This window comes from Tinamus guttatus, unplaced genomic scaffold, assembly GCF_059628265.1.
Source record: "Tinamus guttatus ecotype Peru unplaced genomic scaffold, ASM5962826v1 Tinamus_guttatus_pri_ptg000383l, whole genome shotgun sequence".
Classification (NCBI taxonomy): Eukaryota; Metazoa; Chordata; class Aves; order Tinamiformes; family Tinamidae; genus Tinamus; species Tinamus guttatus.
In genome coordinates this window covers 6359789-6378800 of record NW_028288917.1, presented here as the reverse complement: position 1 = coordinate 6378800, position 19012 = coordinate 6359789, and the positions used below count along the sequence as shown (strand labels likewise).

General features: G+C 41.6%; 1 protein-coding gene across 2 annotated transcripts; it reads left to right on the top strand.

Moving 5' to 3' along the window:
- Positions 1-1844: 1844 nt before the first annotated feature.
- CILK1 (ciliogenesis associated kinase 1) lies at positions 1845-18776 on the top strand. Of its 2 annotated transcripts, none has more exons than XM_088530606.1 (14): positions 1845-1909; positions 5002-5181; positions 7602-7656; positions 8570-8691; positions 10157-10236; positions 11003-11135; positions 11624-11795; positions 12319-12486; positions 13403-13702; positions 14724-14914; positions 15602-15672; positions 16544-16672; positions 17735-17848; positions 18384-18776. In XM_088530606.1, the coding sequence occupies exons 2-14, from the start codon at positions 5081-5083 to the stop codon at positions 18536-18538; spliced, it is 1791 nt and encodes a 596-aa protein (XP_088386732.1). In that variant the 5' UTR covers positions 1845-1909; positions 5002-5080; the 3' UTR covers positions 18539-18776. The 2 variants fall into 2 exon arrangements, with proteins under 2 accessions (XP_088386732.1, XP_088386731.1); XM_088530605.1 differs by having other exon boundaries at positions 15521-15672.
- The last annotated feature ends 236 nt before the right edge of the window (positions 18777-19012 follow it).

Sequence of the window (19012 nt, the reverse complement as noted above, 5' to 3'; positions counted from 1 at the left end):
GGCTGCGCCGCGCTCTCCCCATTCTTGGGCCCGCGTCACGTGGTTGGTCCCTTTAAAAGCCTCTGGGCTGCGCGGTGGCGCCATTTGCGAAGGCAGCGCTGGGGTGGGAGGTGGTGCTGGGTCTCGCACAGTTATGGTGTGTGCATGCACCTTGAACTGCTCCTTCCCACACTGCCCTAGTGCTTATGGGCCCTTTCTTTTTACTGTGTGAGTACCCCTCGGCCCTGCATTAGCAGTGTGTTGCCACAGGGGTTCCCCGTGTGGATATGAGCAGGCTGCACTGTCAGGTGAGATAAGTGAAAAGCAGCAGGCGGCCAGGGGCCAGCAGTGCTGCGGCTGTGTGTATAAGAGCACTAAGAAGTCAGGAGCTTTGTGGTCCTGTGTCCTGTCCATTGTTTCTTCAGTGAATGATTTGTAACATGCTACCTGTATGCATTATAGGGTTTTGTTAATAGGTCTGAAGTATTTTTCTTCAATTGAAGTTAGTCTTATTTATGGGGGGAGGGAGAATGAAGTGTGTATACACAGTTCTCTTCTTATCCCTCCATTATCCATGGCTATGGCTCGTAAGTGTTTTTGGTAGCAAAAGGAGTAGCTGAGCTGCTGGAGGTGAGGGAAGGGACAACTCCTGCGTCACCAGGTCTGGAGGAAGTACCTGCTCTGGGTGGGCTCACGCAGCTGGGGGTAACTCTGGGAGACGATGTGGAGCAGAGGAGAATTGCTCATGATTCTCCTGGGCACATCTTGTGGTTCTCATGTGGAAGCAGAGTGGAGGCTGTTAGGCCCTTCCCAGGGGTTTCTTCTTTGGGAATTGAAGAAACCCTGCCTTTAACGTGGGCAAAACAGGATGCTGTAACTGTCCTCAAGCTGGTGTAACTACTGAACATGCATGTAAGGTGTTGCAGGGATGACTTGCAGCTGAATTCTCTTGGGGGTTACCATGCCCTGCTCCAGCTGGTTTTCACTGAGTGTTGGGCATGCTTGTCTGTAGAGGGGGATTTAACTCTTCATTTTGTATTCATTAAGTGTAAATGTTCCCAAGAGCAGCCTCTGTTTAGATCTGGGGAATCCAGACACCCCAAGCCTTGACGGAGCTCCATCAGACCTTTGTGAATGAGTGTGTCTTCTTAAATAAGCATATATTTTCCCTGGCATAAAGTATTGCCCCAGGTGGGAGCTGTGGCACGCTCCAGAATTACACAACTTGCTTACTCGGCCTTGTAAAGCTTTGGGAAATGCCTTTTTTGTTTATTTTACCATTAGAGTCTAGATGAAAAGGAAGCCTGAAGCAAAGATTCACAGGATTGTCATGACAGTGGGATGTGACGGTTAGCTATTTGGTGTTTTTTTTTTTTTTTTTTTTTTCTTCTTTTCCCTCTTTCTGCCTCTCAGTGCTGTTGCTGGAGCTGCTTTACCTGGGAGGTGAAGTAGCTGTGCGGAGCCAGGCAGCCCATGTACCTGGAGCCAGGAGGCCTGCGCGGTAGGCAGCCGCAAAAACCTATATATTTTGCCACTTGTTAACAGTTGATGATGATGCTTCTCTATTTTTCTACCATTTGGTTGCTTCAACTCCCCACGGAGGTGGGAGAGGGGCGAGTTGTTGTGCAGGGTTTTCTTTTTAATTTATTTAATTGACGGTGAAATCCTGCTCAGCCCCTAATCCCTGCCGGGGAGGGGGGTGCAGAGGCCGCGCGGCTTCCCGACCTGCTCTTCTCCGCCTTCTTTTTTATTATTACTTATTTATTCCGTGTGGAGGGGGCGCCGTCCACCGCCCCGCTCCGCCCCGCCTGTGAGGAGGAGGAGGAGGAAGCGGCGGGGAATGGCGCCGGGCTAGCGGCCTGCCCGCCCGCGGCCGTTGCGGCCGTTGCGCCGGAGCCGTTACGCGCCGTTCCCGCAGGGCGACACGCCGGTAGGTGCCGCCGCGGCCTGCGGGCGCCCGCCGCGCAGCTGCCCGGCCTCCCCGGGGGCCCGGCCGCGCAGGGCTCGCCGCTGTGCGCGCCTTCGGGGGGACCAGCCCGTGCAGTGCCCCGCGGCGCCGGGCCGCGTGAGCAGCCGCCCTGGCGCGGCCGGCGGCGCTCGGGCCCTTCCCGCGGGGCCGCCGCGTGTGCGCTGCTTTGGCCGATCGCTTTTTGCTGCCCTTGGCTGACAGTAGCGAGGGTCGGGGCAGCCCTGCGCTTCACACCGCTACGGGGTTGTTTACTGCTCGTTCTCCTCGGGTTTGTCGCTGGAAGGCTTGGTTTCGCTTTCAGTTCTCAGCCAGAGAGGCCTCCCATGTGCATACTGAGATTTAAATAGCTCTGAATTACACTCGCGTTCGGAAAGTCTCTGTACCATAACACAGAGACTTGCTTTTAAAGGGGCTCTGCTAGCTGGCTTGTGTGTGGGGGAAATTATTTACAAGTGAGGTAGGAGAGCTTGGGGAGTAGTTTTACAATATTACAAGAATCAAGCTTTTTATTCTCTTTGGTGTCAATGAACTTCTTTTTTTCTTGCGTTCCAAGACATTTTTTTCCACTCCATTTACATCATGGAAGCCAGAAGGTAAAGCAAACTGTGAAGTTGGCTGTGACCCTGTGAAGCTGCCTGTTGCAGAGCTGCGTGCTCTTTTCAGTGGTTTGAGGAGACTCCACTGACCTAACACAGTCTGCAGGAATAAGGTTCCATTTATTCCAGCAGTTTTTGGGGGTGAGATAGCTGGAGATGATACAGACAAAACATAAGTGTGGTGAAGGAAACTATTTTTTAGAGTAAACTCATCTTTATGATACTGATTTAGTTAGCCAAAAAAAGGAAAAAGTAATTTAGCTTTTCTTCAGTGGATTTTTATACAAATAGGTTGGTTCTTTTGTAGAAATACTCTTAAATTCTGTGCATCCTAGAGTGTATTTTAACATACGTTCCTTCTGAAAACTTTTGTTGTTCTTTTCCTCTCTCATTTCCTTGCCTTCCTTTTATCCTCCCCCAGCAATATTTGAATTTGTTTCTGCCCTATTTGGTAGCTGAGCAGGGATCCTGGAGAGAATTGCCGAGTTTTGTGTGAATCAGTGACAAGGGAAAGGAGCAGGGGGCCTTCACTAGCATCCTTGATGAAGGATAGGCAGGATTAGATGTTCACATCTTTAGTCAAGAGGCATCAGCAGCATGGTCTATCCACAAAGAGCGATGTCATCTGCTAACAGTGTTATGTGCATTTTTGTTTGCTGTGGTTATCTGACATAGGAAGGGCTGTGTGAGTGGTGAGTCCACAGCAGGGAAATGCTCCAAATTGAGCCCTCCTATCTGATGAGATTGCAGCCTACAAACACTCCGTTAGTGGAGTATTTACTGAAAAATCCACAAGTCCCATCTGTTTCAATTAAAAGTTGCTGTCTAAAATAATCCGGGTGTTAAACACTCTGTTTTCAGGTTGGGAGACTGTGGTGTTTTATTATTTGAGATTTGCAGTAAGGATGTGACTAAACATGTGGAAGCCCAGGCTTTGGAGTTCCTGTCCAGTCCTTGTACAAAGACTAAAGAGAATTCAGTAAACAACTGGGATACAATCATTTTCTGAATATAGCTCTGTACTGGAAAGCTAGTCCAAAAGAAACAGATGATGTAAAGCCTGACGAAATGCTGTTCATATGGGCAGGCTGGGTGCCCCTTGGCAAGTGGCCCACAAGGTGGGATTATGCCTCTTAAATTAAGATACTTGGCCGTGGTTCTTCATATCACGTGGAGAAAAGTAGGTACTGCTAGAGGATGCTTCCTGGTGTTAAAATGCAAGAGGTTTCCTGTTTTTTTTCATATGTACATCTAAAACAGGCAAATGGTGTTCTGACATTGTTTCCTGAATTTTACTTGTTTCCATATCAGTATTAGTGGAACTGATAGGTGAGCAAACTGAAAAAGAGCAATACTGGCTACATCTTGCACTGCTAGTGCCTTCAGTTAATGACCCAGTGCGTTGGCAGTGAGGTTTCTGCTGAGTGATGACTCTGCATTGATGACAGTTCGAGTCGCATCCCGTTACTTTCAAACCTGTAGTTTGGCTTTGCAAAACAAGGCAAGACAGACAAGTGTTAAAGGTTGCTGTAGGAAAATGCTGAAATCTAGCCCAGATGAGATTTACAAAAGAGAAAAAGTCACTTGCCATGGATTTTGTTGTTCTTGCAGTATTGGAGATGAAAGAAAGCAAGAACCAAATCCTAAGTACAGGGGAATTTTACTTTATTCCGAGTATGTGATTAATTTATGCAGCATAGATAACATTTGTCCAAGTAATAAAAGTAATGCAAAAATAGGAAATATTAGCAGCAGTTAGATGGAGTGAATAAGAACTTTCTTGCTTTGTCTAGCATTCTGTTGTCCAAGCAGTGTCAGGACACAGGGTCTGGTAGACAGTGCGATAGACCTGTTATTCCTAAAGAGAGCTTCAGGACTACTGTCCTGAAATACATTTTTGTTTTATTTGACATGAGAATAATATTTTTATATGTATAACGTAGAGATTTTGTATGGCTATGTCTCTGGCACAGAGGCTTCTTGAAAGTTGTAAAAAAATGGTTTATTTTACCTTGGTTGAAGTGTGATCTGTGAGTGAATTATTCATAATTTTGTTAGAGCGGATGCTTTGCTATCTTACTATAATGCTTCATTTTTTTTCTGCTAATACTATTTCTAAGCTGTGAGATTTCATCTTCTGTTTCCAGTACCTGCATCTCCTGTCAGAGGTGCCTCTCTGCTGCCTGTAAAGTGCCTCTGATGTAAGAGGGAATGTGAGGAACCTGGTTATATCCATATACAGGGTGTCCCTTTGCGGCAGGAAGTCAAGACAAGTGTTTGTTTATAGCTTAAACACTTAAAATATCTCTTGGAGGAGAATGGAGCCTGCAGACAAGCTCTCAGAGAGGTACAGAAATCCAATAGTTTGTATTCTGTGCTTTCAGACCGAAGGCTAATCTTGAAAACATGATTCCTGCAGCTGTTGACACTGAGTGCTCTGTGTTTGTGCTGCCACAGAAAGAACTGGCTTCGCTTGGGGATGAAACGCAGGACGCGCTAAGGCCTGAAATGTGCTTGCAGCTCGGGTCTGCTCGCCATGAACAGGTATACAACCATCAGGCAGCTCGGTGACGGCACCTACGGCTCTGTCCTCCTGGGGAGAAGCATCGAATCCGGGGAGCTAATTGCTATTAAAAAGTAAGTATCTTTATTGCTCGAGAGGTTGTAGTACATGTTTGGGGTGGAGCTACTGCAATAAGAGCTTCTTGTATCCTCCAAAGCTGCACAGGAAATAGAGAATGAGATGTGTAGACTTGACATAATAGCAGTCAGATAAGACAAGCAGTCAAACATGCATTATCTATATTATATCCTGCATTTTGCAGTGATGTTTTGGAATGTACAGCCTCTTTGCTGTCTCTTCCATGGAATGTTATATTTCAGGGTGTAATTTAGCATCTGATGTCAGTACTGCAGCAATAATTAACATAGTGGGTCTCATTGTCTGCTATCCACGTCTTCATATTCTAACACATGCTACTTTCCTCAGGTTAAATTTGTTTTCAAATTCCTTGAGAAATCCACTTAATTTTCTCATTCCATCTCTGCCCCTTCAGCAATGACCTCAATTTATAAATGGCAAATTTGACCTTTTTGTGCTAAGAGGCAGCCAAGAAGTATTGCAGGCGCTTTCCTGAAATACCAACTGTGACCCAGGGACATGGCTGAAAGGATGTTCAGGACAATGTTGTTTTGTATGTGCACTCAATAGCTGGCTCCAGGAACACTCTAAATTATCTGTGCTGAGGATATTTTGCTTGTTCCCAACTGTATGAGAGAGATTTCTTCTTTTACATCATGGCAGAAACTTGAACTTTTGGAACAAGCCAGTGCCATGAAAGAAGATACTTGTTTAGTTTACATTTCACTGCCAGTCCATTGTTAAGAACAAATGGGGCATGGTGGATGGAAGCATGAGACAGGAATTGCAGAGCACTGCTACTTGAAAAAAAAGAAAAAATCCAAGCCCTACGTGAAATAAAAGGCACTGTCAGTCTTAAGCTACTTGGAGCAGATTTCAAATCAGAACATTTCTGTAACAAAAAACAGCACTGATTTCTTGCTAAAGAAACTCAGATTTTCAGGAGTTGTCTAGCTCCCACTGAGATCCAGACTCTGAGCGTGCAGGTATTTTTGTAAATTTAACCAATGCCTTTCTGTGTGTATGTGTATGTACACTCTGGTTCTGTATATCTTAAAGCCTAGAATTGTGTGTGAAAAGTGAGGCATATGGACTATCAAAATAAATTGAGTTTGAACAAATATGCCCACACTTTATGCACAAATAGTGTGTTAACAATTGCATTCTGGCTTAGGGGAAGAAAGGGGGAAATAAAGACAAAAAAACCCATTTGCCATTTCCACCGAACTGTTTGTTCCTGTTAGAGCAGTGTTCCTTAATAGCAAAATTTGAAAAAGGATTGGTATAATAGCTATGGCTGGCAAGACAGACTGAGAAATGTAGGGAGCACTGAAATATGAAGAAATGCAGATGTATCCCTGCTGTGAAAATGGTAAAGAATTGAAGATCTAGAGGAGAGGAGCAGAAAGAATATGATAAAATTAGAGGCCATGTAAAGTGCTTTCATTTGACTTGAGTCTTCTGTAGATACATATATTTGAAAATTTAATTTGTTTATAACAGGTTGTACTGTTCTTTTTATGATTATACACTAGTCCACTTGGTTGCATACTGGAAAGAAAAATAACATGGAAAGAAAAAAAAAAAAACATAAGAGTGTCTCCAGCAGGTTGAGGAAGGGGATCCTGCCCCTCTACTCAGCCCTGGTGAGCCGCACCTGGAAAATTGTGTCCAGTTCTGGGCTCCACAGTACAAGAGGGATGTGGAGCTGCTGGAGAGAGTCCAGTGCAGGGCTACAAGGATGATCAGGGGCCTGGAACATCTGCCCTATGAGGAGAGGCTGAGGGAGCTGGGCCTGTTCAGCCTGGAGAAGAGAAGCCTGAGAGGGGATCTAATCAGTGTATACAAGTACCTCAAGGGAGGCAGTGAGGAGGATGGTGCTGGCCTCTTTTCAGTGGTGGCCACTGACAGAACTAGAGGTAATGGCCACAAACTGAAACACCAAAAGTTCCACAGGAACTTAAGGAAAAAATTCTTAACAGTGAGGGTGACAGAGCACTGGAACAGGCTGCCCAGAGAGGTTGTGGAGTCTCCTCTGGAGATCTTCAAAACCCGCTTGGACGCAGTCCTGTGCCACGTGCTCTAGGTGACCCTGCGTGTGCAGGGGGGTTGGACTAGATGATCTCTAGAGGTCCCTTCCAACCTTAAGCATTCTATGATTCTATGTAATGGCTGGTTAGGGGTTTCGACTTTTTTGTAAGATGTTCGGAATAATGCAAGGCTGTATAATAATAATGCCTCATTCTACTAGACCATACTATGTCTACAGATGTGAAGGTTTTTTTGACACAGGGAGTACCATGAGTCATTATATTTAGATGATGGAATTGAATCAATGAGCTGTAATAGGACTTGCAGATCACAGATTTTAGCTGACGTTGACAGTTCATTACTGTTTTTCTCTTTGCTATTTTAGAATGAAGAGAAAGTTTTACTCCTGGGAGGAATGCATGAATCTTCGAGAGGTTAAGGTACTTGTTTCATAAGTATAAACGGAGAGTGATTTTCTGTTTTAGTTTTTACCCCTTGTATTAAGAAGTCCTTCCAGAATGAGCTGTGGAATACGTCACTAGTAGTTCTCTTTCCTGGCTTTGCATTTGAATTAGATGCTGTTCTCGAGTTCTATTAAAAAAATCACTTGATTGTAGAGAGATGATTCCTCCTTCTAGTAGGTATAGAGAGAATATCTCCTGGCAGACTACAAAATTTTGCTTTCCTGCTGCAAAGCTTGAAGTTGCTTTGGTGTGCTTTTAAGCACATGTGTTTTTATGCCCTTTGCTTAGCAGCAATCCTGGCATATTCAGGGGTTTTTGCTTCTGTATCATTTTTGTAGGTGCATTTGGATCAAGTTCTGCTACCACAAAAGTTCTAAGTATATCCTTTAAGGATCTCCTGTGATTTCCAATCCTTGTTATTACGGTTTTAAACATATGCAGAAAGCTGAGATCACTTTTTTTGTGCCGTGTATTTTCACTGTATTGCTACACCAGGAATGAATAGAAGTGAATAACGCTAAAAAGCCTAAAGAGAGAGGGAAATGAAGGTCTGAGGGAGAATTTCCAGGGCCGTGTTTTGTCCTGAATCCAACCTGACTGTCACTAGTGTGAGTACAAGAAGGAAGATGTATAGAGAGAAAGTGCAGTTGCTCTATTTCCTGCTGTGGTGCCAGATATTTGGCCTTTGAATGACTGTCAGTGCATTTTAGATATCTTCTGCATTATACGTGCTAATAGTTGAAAATCTGTTTTTTGTTCTAGGAGCTGATTACTTTAAATAATTTTTGAAGACCAGTCTTCCTTAGTGAAATAGTGAATTAGTGAAATAGTATTTTTTTTTTTCTTCGAAATACTTTTCTAAAATGCTGTTTGTGTTCTCTGTTTCTAGTCTTTGAAGAAATTAAACCATGCCAATGTGGTAAAACTGAAAGAGGTAATCAGGGAAAATGATCATCTTTATTTTGTGTTTGAATACATGAAAGAAAACCTGTATCAGTTAATGAAAGAAAGGTATGTAAGAGCATCACCCTTTCCTGCAAATACATTAATACTTGTGTAATGCACTCATCCTCCTTTTTTTAGTGTGTCTGTTACTTCTCAAAGGACTCTGTGTCATCAGTTTAGACTAAGTTCACTATAATTTGAAGCTGTGTGCTATAGTAAGAGCCATGGCTGTCTCCTTTAAGCTTCTCTTTCCCACTTCCATACTGAAACTATGCTGGGAAAGAGTCTCCAGTGAGTCTTCCTTGCTTAGCCTGCCAGGTGGGCAAGGAGAGTTAGGAGTTGTGGGCTGTAACACCCTCTGGCCTGGAAGTGTTCAACTTGGACCTTTCCTTTTCCAGGTAAGTGATCACACCACCACTGCTTTTTTAACTAGAGGCAGTGGCACTACCTGTTCCTGTATTATTGCCTTAAAAAAAAGTTTCACTGAATTTTGCATTCTGGCTTTTAGATTTAGATACCAATTATTAATTATATGAAATGATGAATTTGAAAAATTTTCAGTTTTATAACATATAAGCCAGTTAAGGATTTGTCACAAAATTTCTTGGCAGTGTTTGACATGTTCTGCATCCTTATGAAAATGAGAAAGGCAGATGCCTGTAAAAGTATGCTGTTTTTTTTAAACAAACATTTGTTACAGTTCAGATAAGCTCAAACTAATTACACACTCTGTAAGTTAAGCCTTTAAAAACACGATTTAGGGTCATATTCAAAGTGTCCTGTCTTGTTGGAAGGGACTGAGAGGAAACTTTGTTCTTTTTCTGCTGTAGCTTAAACAAGCAGCAAGTACAAAAATCTGACTCAAGTGTCTGATCTCACTTGTAAAATATGTGATGATCATGTTTTTTGAGAGGAATCAAGTTCAGGAAATTGAAGTAGGCTCAAGCCTCCTTCATTCACAAATCCTCTCTGCTGTATTCTGGAATGTGCAGAGGCATCTGCTACAGGGTTGTTTAATCCAGAAAGAGGGGCTGTGATAAAACCTCCTGCTGTCATTGATCTTGTCTGAGTATTGTAAGAAGAGCCTCTTGTCACTGAGGGCAAGGGAGATTGTTTCTCAGAAAGCACAAGAGGAAAGAGCTGTTAAATACTAACACGGGAAAGTCAAAGTGTCTTCAGAAGAAAGGAAGAAATGCAGAGTTGAAACTGTATAATAAAAGGATTAACAAGAGTTCTTGTTATCTTAGTGTCTGATGCCTGTTTCGTTTTAAAGTTTGTTCAGTTTCACTAGTTGGTTGTTGTGGATTTTTCTTCTTCATTTTAAATCACCCCATAGACCCCATAGTCTAATATAACATAATATGGCAATTCTACCAACTAAAGTTTTCCTGGAGAAATAAACTGTATCAGAGCACATAAAATGTATGTCACTTTTATTAGCTTTAACATTTTGTTCATGAGCTGGGATAAACTGATGTGTTAACTTAATGATTAACCATTAACATCTATTTCCTTATTTTTTCTCCTGCAGAAACAAACTGTTTCCAGAATCTACAGTTAGGAATATTATGTATCAGATTCTGCAAGGACTTGCATTTATCCACAAGCATGGTAGGCTGCTTTATCTGTGAACATTTTTAATTTGAATAAGGTAATATATGTGTGAGTTTTTAAATGAATGCATTTACAAGGACTTGAGCACCCTTGTTAGAGGGATCAAAAGAATGGTAGGACATTAAAGATTCAGGTTACAGAAAATACCAAGTAGGTCATTGGAGAGTAAGTGTCTCTTTTTTTTAGCTGCCTGGTATTTTAGCTAGAAAGCTACCTTACTTCCTACACTGGAGATTTCCACTAGGTGCTGAGCATTTTCTAAAACTTGTCAGGTGTTAATGGACACATTTCTTGATGGGCTTATGTGACCCCTGAGATTAGGAATGAAGAACATGTTATTCTCTTCCTTCCCTGTGAGGTACACACAGATATATATTTAAAATGCACATTCTTTTAAAGATACACTTAAAATAATATGTTTGAGTGACAAACAGCTTTTGTTGCATTCCAGCTAATTAAAGAAAGAAAGCTTTAAAGTGAAGAAAAACTACTACTTCATTTATATTTATTTCTATTTTGTTTAAAAGAATTTCAAAGTAGTTTTTTTTTTAAATTCATTATGCAATTTCCAACACAATTAGAATAAAACTGATATTCAAATAGTGAAGATTTAACTCTTCTTCAAGGTGTCACTTGAAAGAAAGTTTCCTGACCAAATACTCTGAATGTTATAAAATGGAAACTTGTGTGTACTGTTGTTTGGTCTGACAAATGAAGTCTACAGCTGCATGTGATGTTACACATCATTTCATTTGAATTTTAGGGTTCTTTCACAGAGACTTGAAACCTGAAAACCTCCTTTGCATGGGGCCAGAACTTGTGAAAATAGCAGACTTTGGCTTAGCCCGAGAAATCCGCTCTCGACCTCCTTACACTGATTATGTATCCACAAGATGGTAAGTGCAGGTGTTCATAGTATAGCATAGTATGAAATTGCATGTCTTGCAATCAAACCTTAAAAGAAGTGATGTGTTCAATTTGTGATGAACATACTATCACTTTTGACATCTCTTTACGAAACTTTTGTTTAAACTTAGCTTCTTTGAGAAGCTTAGGTAGTGCAAGACATTGCAATTGACAGCAGCATAGGAACAAAGAGGGGCCTTGACAAGGCAGGTGGGGCAGACTGGAAATGTTGCATGTTTGCTTCCTCATAAGAAAGCTTACAAGAGTTTATATAGTGATTTTTAAATTACTTATTTTTGATTTTTTAAACATGTTACATGTTGGATAGGGGAAGGTAAGAGCATCATAAGGGGTGTTTGTGTATTTGTCCTTAGAAAAGAATGGAGATTTTCGGTGGTTTCATGTGTAAGGGGACTCTGTTTTAATTGTGTTGACTGTTGGATTTGTCTAAGGTTTTGTTTTGTATTTTGTTTTACAGGTATAGGGCTCCTGAAGTCCTTCTGAGATCCACCAGCTATAGTTCTCCAATAGATATCTGGGCTGTAGGTTGTATAATGGCAGAAGTTTACACACTGAGGCCTCTCTTCCCAGGTGCCAGTGAAATTGATACTATATTCAAGATTTGCCAAGTCCTGGGGACTCCAAAGAAGGTAGCTGCAGTGCTCATTCCACACAAATCACAGCAGGGCCATTCTGCACTACAGCATGGCACTCGGATTATCAGTTTTCACTCTTACTGTTACTGTATGACATTGATCTCAGGTCTGATGACTTGAGGTTCGATGTACTGAATCTGATTTTTCAGTGAAATAAGCATTGTATACTTATGCTTTAAAAGCTGAAAGCCAGAGGAGGAGAAATATTTGACCAGTAAAAAAAATCATTAGTGTGTGACTTTGAAAATTACATTTTTTTCTTGAATATTAATTTCTGTTTTAAGTGGCTAGAAATCAGAAGCATGACAAGACGCATCTGATATCATTTGTGACTTTGACTTGATTACATGTGAAGCAAGATTGTTACCTTCCACAAGAGATGTGAGGTCCAGTGAAATCTGTAGTCTGGGACAGCTGGAAAAAAATCTGCTACTGATAGGAAAATAATGTAGTGATGTATTTGGGAGCTAGGATACCTCACACGTGAGCTTTGTCATCAAGAATCTCTTTCTTCCAGAATGACTGGCCTGAGGGCTACCAACTTGCATCTTCCATGAGTTTTCGCTGGCCTCAGTGTGTGCCTAACAACCTAAAAACCCTCATACCCAATGCTAGCAGTGAAGCAGTGCAGCTGATGAGAGACATGCTGCAGTGGGACCCCAAAAAGCGGCCAACAGCTAGTCAGGTTTGGAGACTTTCACTCTTTTGTGTGTATGACTGTTCCTTTCATCAGAAGTCACTACTTTATAGGCTGCCCTTTCATGCTTGCTCAGATACCCAGTTCCTCAGCAGAAGGTGCTGATGCGGGAAAGGAGCAGAAGCCAAGAATGCTTTTCAAGATAAGGGGAGTAATTAGAGGTGGATAATCAATCCGTTGCCTGCAACAATGTGTTTGAGTTTTGGGTGTGTCTTCAGTGATCAAAGACATAGCTGCAGGGTGTGTAATTCTTAATTTAGTATTAAGAGCCATTGGCAAACAGTATTTAACATCTGTTTTGCAATAAAGTCTAAATATAGAAATGAATCTTGAGCTTTTAGAGACTTTGTGCAATGAAAGCTCTCTTGAAAGGCAAAATGAGTACACCTGCAGCAGCAAGGTAGGCAAAGATTAACTGCATTAGTTACTAGTGAAACGAGACAAAGATATTTTTACCAAATTGTCTTCCAAAAGAAGAGACCAGTTTTCATAAGAAATGCTTACTTGACTTCACCCCATGGCCATGGAAGAGATGAGATCTCTGGGGTCAGTCTCTATTGCTGATGCCACCATGACACATGTGCACGTAGCTTATATACCTGCCACGCTCACCCATCTTGTAGTGAAATGTGTCTTTAGTTGGTGCATACCTATAGTTAAGTTTTTTCAATTCTGGGAGTATTCTCTTTAAGTCGGGGGGGATCTAATAACTTGGCCTATGTTGGGAATTTTGTATTACTGCTGTGCACTATGGACTAATTCTGAAGCTGTTTATCCTCAGTAGAATCTGGTGTTCTGTTTCCTATCCTTGAAAAGGGAAAACTACATTGCACTGTTCCTTAAGGCTGGGATAAGATAAAAATTTTGCTTTCCTAAGTTGAATCTTCATGTCCTCATGTTTTAGGCACTGCGATACCCATACTTCCAAGTTGGACATTCCCTAGGCATTCAGGAACTGGGAAAACAGAAGGAACTGCATGATAAATCAGCTCTGCATCATATTAAGCCTGTGCCCCCAGCACAACCTCCTCCCAAACCCCACGCACGTGTCTCGTCAAGGCCATTCCAGCAAAGCCAGCCAGCTCAGCATGGGATGTATCCGTATAAACCAGACCCGTCCGGAGCTGACCACAGCAGCCAGTTACGGGAGGACAAGTCTAACCAGGTGCTACTGCCTGCAATTCACAATAAGGTCCCTCTGCAGGTAAAGGCCCATTTAGCACAAGGTTACTCCAGAAAGTATTGCCTCATCTGTCCCCCAAAAGCATTCCTTTTCCTGTTCTATAATTCCATGTACTTCACAAAATAGGCAGGAAATGGGAATAATGAATAGCTATAAACTGGAAATTATTCTCTTGAGATCTCAGTCTGATTGCTGTAAAGCAAGAACTTCTCATTTCAAAGCCATTTTACTTGTTTTGCTGTAAAGCAGACTTAAAGGGTGACGCTGATTTTACATTAGTAGAATGATGCTCAGTGGACAGAATGGTAATGAGATTGATTCCAGGGAGAAAAGTACTAGGCTAAATAGTTTTGAAATGAGTGCTATTCCCTTAGTCCATTAAAACATCTAATTTAAATGCTTAACTAAGAAGACTAGTCTCTTTGGGCTTTTTACAGGCGATGGAGAGCGATAGATTTTTCCTTCAGAATAAGAACTTAATATTTCTGTTGACTATTCAGAGAGACTGGATTGCTCAGATGAATAAAATACGTAGTGTGAATGCTTCTACTAAGAGACAGATTTCAAGTAGGGTGGATGCTGGATTTATACTAAATTGCAGAAAGTTAAAATGTGCAAATGCTAAAGAGACCGGAATTTATACCTGCAATGTCCCATAGGAAAACAACACAATTTAAAAATGCCTAGGCTCAGGCTTGTGGAAACATGAACATGCCTGCAGGTTTGTGCTCACAAGATGGGCAAAGGAAAAGAATCAAGTCTGAAGTAATTTTTTGAAAATTGTATAGCAAAAAAAAAAAATAGAATTGGAAGTGAGATGCAAAAAGCTACTCTCCTGTTGGTGCAGTCTACTTCAAAATAGGATGAAACGCCAAAGGTGCTAGTAAGCAGGATAGAGATCGTGCTCTTCACATGTTAAATCAAAGGTTGAGTTTCTGTCATCTCTATCACACTTATTCTTTGAGATAAAGAAGTCCTTTCTTTACTCCTTATGCCTGCGGTATAAGCATGTGGGTTTGTTTCTTTTTAATCATTATGACAGAAAGTATCTGGTGGGGCTGAAAACATAAACAGTGAACTCCAGCCTAAAGCTAGGCGAAGATGGGGACATCTTGCTAGAACAGTGAAGAGTTCTGAAGCCTGGGATGACTTGGAAGATCTTGATTTCAGCTCTTCCCTCTCCAGAACTGACCTGAAAAACAAGAAGAGGCAGAGTGATGAAACTCTTTGTAGGTAGGTTTGGGTTTTTATGTTAGCATGCTGTTCAGTCTCATTTCCTTAATTTTCACCTCTTTTTTCATAGTCTTGGCTCTTCATGGTTTCTGCATATCTAGAAATATGTGTCAAGTTTAGTAAAGGACACAGCTTTTCTTCGCCTTGATAGTTTTGTTGCTTTCACCCTTCTAATAGCAATATATTGTTCCATAGACTAAGTGTCTTTCTATACAATTTCATGTCCACTTTCTTCCCTGAAAATTATGCTTCCCAAGCAGAAGGCTTTAATTTCTGAGTGGGTATTTTCTACTTTATGTATGAACCATTTTTAACATATTTCATACATTTAAACTCTTTTGATGAGACTAAGCTGGACTTTCACTGGATCATAACAGATAAAAAGTACAAAGCAAATTATAAAGGGATTAGAGATTCAAATTTGATTTTCAGGAGCACTTAAATGGCTTCAGTGCTGAAAATATTTCCTGTTGTCTGTGTGTTTATGCTATAGCAAACACAATATGAGGAAATGATTCCTGGAGATGGGATGGAGGAGAGAAGGCCGGCTATGGATAAACATGTGCTATAAGTGTTGGACTAAGCATAGCAATTTTTGGGTTATAGATTTGAGAGCATTTTGGACCTGAAGCCTTCGGATGCTGTAGGTTCTGGCAACACTGCAGCCTCGCATGGTGCCTTTCCCAGGCAGGACACTCCCACCCTGCGAGTTTCTGCAGCAAAGCAGCACTACTTGAGACATGCTAGGTACCTACCTGGTTAGTAAAAAATATATGTTTTTCTTCTTTTAACTCACATAGCATAAATGGTCATTAATGCATTAAGTTTTATCCTTTGAACTTGTAGAGGAGGATTACTGTGTAAGGAGAATGGTGGAAGCAAAACCCTTCCTGCTGGTGTAAGTAGCCATAATACAAAGTGCACTTTAGCAGACTAGAAACTAAGGTAAATCCTGCTTACAAGTAAAAGATAGGATTGTTGGCATTTCTTCTTCCTACCTGATTCTTACCTGCTACAGAGTTTGAGTGTGTTAGAAAAGACCATTAATGAGCCACGTTACTCCCTGCTTCCTGGAAAAGGATGCAAATGCCCTGGGTTTACCCCAGGAATATGGAATACTATGAACAGCAAATGCTCCGTTATAGCCAGTGGGAAGGCTTTGCTGTGGCTTGGAGCTGAACAGAATAAAACTCTGTGTAGAGGCATTGCGTGCCTGTCCTGCTGTTGAGCTCTATGCTGCTGTCACCAGCACTGGGGCTGTCACCAGGAGCTAGTATGGCAGTGGGGAGCATTGCTCCCTCCATTGAAGTTGAGCTGGCTACAAACATTCCCTCTTTCCTAATTCTTGTTTGTAAAGTCCGTGTTGGCCCTTCCGTAGCCTGCTGTTAACATACAGCTCTTGTGAGCAGGGAAGCTCCTGACATTAGTGTCCTTGCAGGAGCAAGGCCTGGGCACGCAGCCATGTGTATGCCAGAATGGGGCGGTCATGTAGAGGCTGTGGATTTTTTTTAATTAAGTTCACCCTGGTGAATAGCTGCTTTAAGATGATGCCTGAGATTGAACATGTGCAATCCTTGTATAACAGCTGATTTCAGATGAAAAACTCTTTCATTTTTTTTTTTCCAATAGGAATAAGCACAAGGAATAGCATAGTTTCCACTTCAAGCAAAGAGTCTGTTCCATCTAATCTCTGGCCTAGTTCTTGTTTGCCTGGGAAAGCGTCAGCTTTGGGAGGAAGTATCAACAGGATGAATTCAGGTAAGAAGCTGTGCTAAACCCTGAGAAGCTAATTGTTTATAATTCTAGGGGCTGTATTTCGGATCACTCATTTCTAACATCCTCATTTTCAAACATATTTGCTACTGTGCCTGTTCTGTCTATCAAAATCAGTAAAGAGCAACGTTCTTTGGACTTGTATATTAGCTTAAACTGATACTCATTTCCTCTAATGACTTCCAAAGTTTGAGGTACCATGTGCCTAGAAGGATGGACAGGTTAAGTCTGTTCAACTTGAAATACTTCTGCTAGCCCTTGATTTCCTTTGTCAGTTTTTGTAAGTCGTATTTTCAAGTTTTCAAATTCTTTATAACCTAGCTGCTGCTTAAATTACTGTCACGAAAGGGAAAGGTGGTCTGGATTGAAAAAGAACCAAACTAGCTGTGCACGTGACTCCTGCCATTCAAAAAATAAATAGAATCTATCATCAGATGGCTTTAAGTTCTTTACTGTTTAAAAGAGTGGAATAGCTGTAGCTTTGTTCAAAGAGCAAACAAAAGTTTTTCTTTATTTTTTTCCCTTTTTATTTGCATTTGGTATTTCAGGTATTCAATCCCTATTTGAAATAAATAGGTTCTAGCTGTGGTAAGAGCTTTGTCCAGAGCCCCAGACCCATTCATCTTAGACACCAAGAATGACCGAGTGACTACAATCACAGAACAAAAGTCAGACCAAAAAATTCCAGCTAAATGCCAAATCTTGAAAGTTCTAAGAAACCTTGGGGGGAGGAAAAATGGTGCTAGCGTATTTCAAAGGCTAGGATGTTGGAGAGAAATAGAAATTACCCTCTAGAAGTGTAGTTTATACCTGTTTTCCATTAGCCTTTTTGGTGGTCTGAGGTGCCAGGCTCTTACGCACAGGTGTAAGGGATGAGCAGATTTCTAGTGACCCCAGTGGAGTTCTACCTGTGTCTACAGTGTGGCTGGGCCACAGGATAAGCCAGCAGTGCACACACTTGTCAGCTTTTGTTAGTGGAGCTCGAACAAACTTTGATATCCAGCATAAGAGATCCGCTGTGCTGACCTTCCTTGTCGCTTCTGTCAGGGCCCATAGGATCAAATGGTCTCACTGGTGGCTACATCCCTTCGTTTCTGAAGAAGGAAGTAGGCTCTGCTGGGCAGAGGGTTCAGTTGGCACCAATTGTGGATCCATCTTCTAGTGAGTATCGTGCTAAAGTCTTTTGGGACTCTTCCTCATTTCTCTAACAACATACATATGCAGCACTAACCTATTGTTTTATATATATATATATATATATATACACACACACACACACACACACACACACACAGACACACCCCCACTTTGTTTTACATTCTCTGTAAGTACCTGAGTGACTGGGACTGCTCATCATGACCTTTCCGAGTGCTGTGGAGGAGTAGGCTTAGTTTTACTTTGATAAATAAATTCTATAAGTTTATGCACAGCTCTTACCTGATGAGTAATTGAATGGGACCTAGCGGCTGCTGTGAGTGTGGCACTGAAATCACAGCAGTTGCAGAAGTATATACAGAAATTTCTGTTGTCACTTAGTCTGAGAAGGTTTAAAGGTTGTATCCCCTGTTTCACATTGGCAAATTCTGTTCAAAAAAGCTTCTTCCCTGAAGAAATGAGGTTGTAGTCCTGCATCCAGTTATTTTTTTAATGTGGATAGATCCTCTCTGAACCTTTTGTATCCTGATTTTTTTTGTAGATTATGCTTCTTTGAAGTCAGTAGGACCCCATCTTGGACGACCATCGTTTAATTCGCCTTCGAGAAGCACGCCAAAGTTAATGCCCCTTCCTCCACCCGCCCAGCCCATCCATGGCCGTATTGACTGGTCTGCAAAGTACGGTGCTCACCGGTGACGCGTGGGAACGCGCTCGGAACCGGTGCATGATTCCTGGGAGATGGTGACCAACAGAAACAAATTGATGCCACTTTGCAATGCTGTAAATTTAAAAGAAACAGATGCTCTACGAGTGAGACACTTGGAAGTTTTTTACTTTGATTTGTATTAATTTGAATACAGTCCTGTATCTTTTTGTATACAATTATTATATAATTGGGTCCAATTATTTTCATAAATCTGATACATTTTGTATATATGGTTTAGGAGGGATGCCATTTTTATATGATAAACTTTTATAATGGACTTTTTTAAATTTTAACTTTTTTCCTTTATTCAAGTTTTTTATGGCAGTAGGAAGCAGAGTGATGCAATATTACAGAGAAAGAGGAAGGGGCTTCGTGAGGCACTTCTGAAGACCATGTGCTCAGTGTGGCATCACTGAGGTTATTACTGTCTCATCCTGCTGCTGTCGTCATCCCCTCATTTCCCT